This window comes from Primulina huaijiensis, chromosome 2 (genome assembly GCF_012295235.1).
Source record: "Primulina huaijiensis isolate GDHJ02 chromosome 2, ASM1229523v2, whole genome shotgun sequence".
Taxonomy (NCBI): domain Eukaryota; kingdom Viridiplantae; phylum Streptophyta; class Magnoliopsida; order Lamiales; family Gesneriaceae; genus Primulina; species Primulina huaijiensis.
In genome coordinates, this window is record NC_133307.1 from 4,189,315 (window position 1) to 4,196,262 (window position 6,948).

At 39.7% G+C, this 6,948-nt stretch overlaps 1 protein-coding gene across 1 annotated transcript; it reads left to right on the forward strand.

Moving 5' to 3' along the window:
- Window positions 1-3,782: 3,782 nt before the first annotated feature.
- Window positions 3,783-5,581, forward strand: LOC140971896 (uncharacterized). Its single transcript, XM_073434427.1, has 3 exons — window positions 3,783-4,169; window positions 4,223-4,510; window positions 4,646-5,581. The coding sequence occupies exons 1-3, from the start codon at window positions 3,783-3,785 to the stop codon at window positions 5,579-5,581; spliced, it is 1,611 nt and encodes a 536-aa protein (XP_073290528.1).
- The last annotated feature ends 1,367 nt before the right edge of the window (window positions 5,582-6,948 follow it).

Below are 6,948 nucleotides of genomic sequence, written 5' to 3' on the forward strand. Positions count from 1 at the left end.
AATTCATCTAATCCTAGCTGAAAAGAATGCCAGACCTCTTCAATTGTCTAGATTTTCTCTTTAAACTCCCTAAGCACTTCTATCTACACATTGAACGCAAAAATTAATTTACATTAGAAAACAAGAAAATTTATTTCTAATGACAAATAACTACTAATCATAACTTCTGCATCCGTGCAAAATATCTCGAAACCATTTTTTTTGACTATATTTTTTAACAATTCGCATGTATTAATAAACGATGTCCCATCTAACAGATTCGCCAAACAAAAAAACACAAAGTACCAGCCCCTCGTCTAGACGCAAAGTTTCATCTTCCCATACAACCACTCACAAAAAATTGAAATGTAATTTAGCTTGACAATGGTGAAGTAAACAGAAATAACAAAAAGAACAATAATAGTGAAGATAAACATACTTAATATATCCCTACGTAAAACATTCAACAAATTTCTTCGTGCGCCGATGCTTCTACATGTTCCATGAAATCTTCTTTACCTTTACATTCATCCATTTTACTTTCACGAGCAATCTCAGCTACTTTTTTTATCAATATCATTTCTGTGAAGAACCAAAATTTTACTATACAAAGAGACAAAATACCAAATTGATTTTTGTTTTGCATTGAATATGAATTATGGCATGGAGGAGAATAAATTACATGCAACCTTTGGCATGGAGGGAGAAGACCTAAAGTCACATTGGTGATTAATGCCATTAACCATGCAACCTTTGGTATGGATGGGGAAGACCTAAAGTCACATTGGTGCCTATAAATAGTGGCAAAAGAATGAGTGAAATCACACCAAAACAATATCAAAAGTTTTCTCAAAAAGATGCAATTTTCTAGTACCAAAAATTCTGCCAAATTTCAGAAAGTTTTGCTCATTGTTTTACACATCTAAATCCGATCTCCACCGTTCAGAATATACCTACACGTGTTGGGAGCAACATATCCAAAATTCTGATCGATCCAACGATTCAATTAGTCGCAAACATTTTTGCAAGGTGACTGATTTTCAGTGTCAAGCTCCAACTTGTTCATTTCAAGATTTTTGGAACAATCTTTCAGGTAAGTGGGTTTATATGTTTTAAAGATTATGTATGTTTTAAAATTCGATCATCTGCTGCATGATGTGAATAAGTGTGGATTTCGAAAATCACTAAGTTACTTCAAATCGTTTCGTTTTGTTCCGTCTTGTTTGTTCGTTTATGCTTCTCCATTTCGTTCTATGTTGGTGTCATTCTGTTCGAACCAAATTGTCTCCGAATGATAAGTTATTTGTTTGAATCTGATAATGGTGCATCGGGAAAGCGTGTGAGGGAAAAGGCCCCAGAGGGAGCTTGTCTATGGCTGAAGGCCCCAGAGGGAGCCCGAATGCGGGAAAAGGCCCCAGAAGGAGCCCATTTACAGGAGAAGGCCCCAAAGGGAGCTCAAGATCAAGGATAGCCCATGATCATTATAATCTGTGTGTCAGATAAGTTCTGTTCTGAAATGTTCTGATTCGAAGTTCTGATTGTTCTAAATCTGATTTCTGTTCATCCAACTTTGAAAGTCTGATTTGTTCAATGATTAACTTATGTTCATCCGACTCTGATATATTATGTTATGTAAAAGAAGAAGGTTTTAAAAGTATTATGTATCAAATGTTTTCTGGTATTCGATCGGCCTTATTTGCTGAGTGTTTCCCAAAACGTTCACCCCCCTAACGTCCTTCTCCAGATGAGAATGAAGAACATGTAGAAATACAGGAGCATGAGCAGTTCTGGGGCTGGTAAAGAATTGGAATGAAGTAATTCAAGTCCATTAGTGTTCTTTTGTCTTTCTTAGTAATGTTTGTACTTTTCGCTTCCGCAACCTCTGTATTTTTCTTCATTTGTAAAGACAATGGAAATTTATGAAATAGACTGGTATTTGGCTATTTGCTACGAGGCTTATTGTTATTTGATTAACAATGCCGGATGTCACCGACGTCGTGGTCTTGGGGCGTGACAATTTCCCTGATTCAGGAATATCAGAAACAATAGAAACACGTTAATCGTCGACATAAACATTTATAACTTTAATAGCATAATATATATTCACATTTAGGTATTAAACTTGGTGAAGTTACAAACATTTCGCCTTTCTTTTTCTTCACACAGTCGCCACTCGTCATAACAGCCTGCACAATTGAGGTTGGAAAATGATTACCAATATCTATGACTAATTGTGAACTACCCGTACCACTCGCAGAGTCGCTCTCATCAATATCCCCTTGCAAAGAGTTATCGGTTTATCCAAGATTTTTTACCACATGCAAATCAAGTAATCCAACAAGTTCACCCTCACCACTGTGTTTAACCTCAATTTTCTCTCTCGGAGAATACCAGGGGAGACTTTTGTTCAAACGAGAATGGCCGTAACTAAGCCCAAACAAAGCTTAGAAAGGAGCTGTTCGCCTCGAGGCTGTACTATTCTCCTTTCCCGTGTCAGGTTTGAGGGGCAGGCACTTCTTACAGGTACTGGGCAGTCATGGGTGGAAGCCATTGAAAGATAGGAGGAATAGTGGTAAGAGAAAAGGAAAAAGAGGAGCTCTATACCTATCACCAACCAGCCTAGAGTTTAGCTTTTCGTTACCCTCAACAGCACACTCGAACCGAGGATTCAAGCTATACCTTCCATCCAGAAGGGGAGACCCCCACGAATGATCAGATTGATTTTTTTTCTCTCCACCTAGATCTTCACTAACGAGTTCACCCTCACTACTTTTTGCTTCCGCAACCTCTGGATTTTTCTTCATTTGTAAAGACAATGGAAAATTTATGAAATAGACTGGTATTTGGCTATTTGCTACGGAGCTTATTGTTATTTGATTAACAATTCCGGATGTCACCGACTCCGAGGTCTCGGGGCGTGACATTTAAGTGGTATCAGAGCTGCCAGGTTCATAATCCGGCTGGGAGTTTGATAGAAAAAATTTGACGATGTCCATGCCTTTCTATCCAAATTATTCTGATACATCATACTCGTCTCCGTTTGTTTAAATCCTCAAATTCAAGCTGTCTCCATAGTTGGATGGCTTATTCTTCCGCATAGAATCTCGAAACTCAATTTTTTCACTGCTTTCAATCTATGCGAAACTACCACTTCTTTTCACTTGGGAAAAATCCAACGAAAAATTTTGTTCGACCCAATTATTTTTCCAATGTTGATTTTCGCCTTTACTTTGATTCTAAATCTTTTCATTCGATTTCTCTAGGAAATGGCTGGAAGACCACCAAGAAACAATCGTAACCCACAAAGAGCCAATCAGGATGATGAAGAGAACCTACCTCCACCACCACCCGGAGTTAACCTTAGTCAAGGAGACATGATGGCAATTTCCACCATTGTGGCCGCGACGCTACAAGGGATTCTGAACCCAAACACCAACAATGCCATTCAGCAACCACCAGAACCCCAGCCACGTGGTATTAAGTACCACTATGAATCCCTCCGAAGAAATCGAGTCCCAAACTATGAAGGGAATCCCGACCTGGAAGTTGGCCACAACTGGCTAAAAAATGTAGAAAGCCAACTTCATCTGCTGGAAGTGCCCGAAGAACTCAAGGTAGAAGTGGTGATACCATTTCTTGAGGAAAGAGCACGCAAATGGTGGGAGACTATTTCGCCAGCTATGGCCGAGGATGGGCCAATTACATGGCAGACATTTAGAAGGAAATTCCTGAAGCAGTATTATCAGGCGGAATTCTGTTTGCAAAAGCTGAGTGAATTTTAAAGCTTTAAGCAAACTTCAGACATGACGGTGATTGAGTATACCTCAAAGTTCAATGACCTCGGAACATACGTTCCAACCATAATGGCAGATGAGACCCTAAAGATGCATCGTTTCAAGAAAAGGCTGAACAGTCGAATACAGTCAGCCTTAGCTGTATTCAAACCCACCAATTTTGCTGATTTGATGGGAGCAGCTATGAGTGCTGAGACTGACATCAAGCGCAGAGAAGAAGAGGGTAAGCACAAACGCCTCTTTTCTGGTCAGTCATCTCAGGGTGGGCAGAACTTTAAAATACCCAACCATGCAACTGGACCATCAAGAGGAACTTTTAGCAACCCTAACAATAGAGAAATCCGACCTTGCCCTAGCTGCAACATGCGACACTTGGAGAATGTTACAAGAAAACTGGTGCCTGTTTCAAGTGTGGAAAGTTAGGTCATCGGATTGCTGACTGTCCGTAGAACCAGGAGAAAGGGGTTAAACCAAACGCAAAAAATCACAAGCTGAGGGAGAACAAGTCCAATTCCAGGGTCTTCGCCATAACGCAAGAGGAAATAGATAATGCAAACGATGTGGTGGCAGGTACCATTCTGATCAATAAAATGCCTGTTTATGTGCTGTTTGACTGTGGTGATACCCATTCGTTTTTATCCAAAAGGTTTGCTAAGAAACTGAAACTAGAAGGAGAAACTCTTAGTGAACCATTAAGAGTAGCAACGCCTGCTAGCAAAACGATTGAAACCTATAAAGTACATCGTAATTGCAAAATTTGTATCAATAATCAAATCTTCAAGACAGAACTGATTCAACTAAATATGGCCGAGTTCGATGCAATCCTAGGAATGGATTGGTTGGCTTAGAATCACGCCTTGGTGGATTGCCAGAAGAAGAGTGTCAAATTGCAGACTCCAAACCATGAGGAGATCATATACCATGGTAGATCTAAAGAGAAAAAATCTTTTCTATCGGCATCACAAACTTGGAAAGCCATGAAATGTGGTGAAGAAATTTACCTAGCAATGATCAGCGAGGTAAATGACAAAGTTACTCTGAAGATAGAGGAAATTCCAGTTATTCAGGAATTTCCGGACGTCTTCCTTGAAGAATTGCCTGGAACGATTTCTGACCGTGAAGTTGAGTTTGAGATCAACTTGAATCCTGGGGCTACACCGATCTCAAAGACACCATACCGGATGGCCCCAGCAGAGCTAAAAGAGTTAAGGGACCAACTCCAAGAGTTGTTCGATAAAAAGCATATCCGACCCAGTGCATCTCCGTGGGGAGCCCATGTACTATTTGTGAAAAAGAAAGACGGGAGTATGAGATTATGTATCGACTATAGAGAGTTGAACAAGATTACACTTAAGAATAAATACCCTCTCCCGAGGATAGATGACCTTTTCGACCAATTGAAAGGAGCCAAGGTCTTTTCAAAACTCGATCTGAGGTCAGGATACTATCAACTGAAGGTCAAAGCAGAAGATATTCCTAAAATAGCCTCCAGGACGAGATACAATCATTACAAGTTTACGGTAATGTCGTTTGGACTGACCAATGCTCCAGCAGCATTCATGGACATCATGAATAGAGTCTTCAAACCTTATCTCGATAGGTTCGTGGTCGTATTCATAGACGACATCTTTGTGTATTCACAAAGTAAGAAAGATCACGAGGAATATCTTCGCCTCACTCTAGAGATACTTAGAGAAAAAGAAATGTATGCCAAATTTAAGAAATGTGAATTTTGGTTAACAAGTGTCACCTTCTTGGGACACATAATCTCTGAACACCCCAAGAAAGTAGAGGCAATTGTGGACTAACCTCGACCAAAATCAGTAACTGAGATTCGAAGCTTTCTGGGTTTAGCTGGATATTGTAGGAAATTTTTTGAAGGATTTTCTTCAATAGCCATACCTCTCACCAAACTCACACAGAAAAACTCTAGATTCATTTCGAGCGAAGAATGCGAAAAGAGTTTTCAGATTCTTAAAAGAAAACTTGCATCTAAACCAGTGCTAGTACTTCCGGAAGATGGCAAGAACTTCACTATATATAGTGATGCATCAAAGGGAGGAATATGGTGTATACTTATGCAGGAAGGTCGGGTAATTGCCTACGCATCAAGGCAATTAAAACCTTATGAGCAAAATTACCCAACTCATGATCTTGAGTTAGCAGCCATCGTATTTGCACTAAAAATATGGAGACATTATCTATATGGTGCTAAATGCAAGATATTCACTGATCATCAAAGCCTCAAATACTTATTCACTCAAAAGAAATTAAACATGAGATAGAGACGGTGGATTGAACTCTTGAAGGATTATGATTTAACAATCAGTTACCATATGGGTAAAGCAAACAAGGTAGCAGATGCCTTGAGCCGAAGAGACGTAGGAAAAGTAAATTTATCGTCTCTTTCAGCTTAACCATGCTTTCAAGAAACCATCAAGTTGAAACAAAATCACGATCCTTCCATAGTAAAAATTAAGGAGCAACTTCAAGAAGGAAAAGCTCAAGAATTCCAAACTGATGAGAAAGGCGTCATGTGGATGAAAGGACGTTTGTGTGTACCAGACCTCGATGAGATAAGACGAGAAGTAATGTTTGAGGCACACAAGTCAAAGTTCTTAATTCACCCTGAGAACACCAAAACGTATCGAGACTTGAAACAGAATTACTGGTGGAATGGAATGAAGAAGGACGTAGCTGACTTTGTCGCTAAATGCCAAATTTGTCGACAGGTCAAAGCCGAACATCAACGACCTGGAGGACTCCTACAACCGCTAGAGATCCCAACATGAAAGTGGGAGCACATTTCCATGGACTTTGTGATAGGATTACTAAAGCCAAGACAAAACCATGATGGGATCTGGGTTATCATCGATCGACTGACCAAATCGGCACACTTTTTATCAATGGGACAACATAGTAAGATTACACGGAGTTCCAGCAAGTATACTATCTGATAGGGATCCAAGATTTGTGTCTCGATTTTGGAAAAGTTTCCAAGAAGCCATGGGAACCAAAGTAAGCACGACCTATCACCCGCAAATAGATGGCCAAACCGAAAGAACAATTCGAACCTTAGAAGACATGTTAAGGGCGTGTGCTCTAGATTTCAAAAGAAATTGGAGTGAGCATCTACCTTTAATAGAGTTCGCATACAATAACAGCCATCACAGTA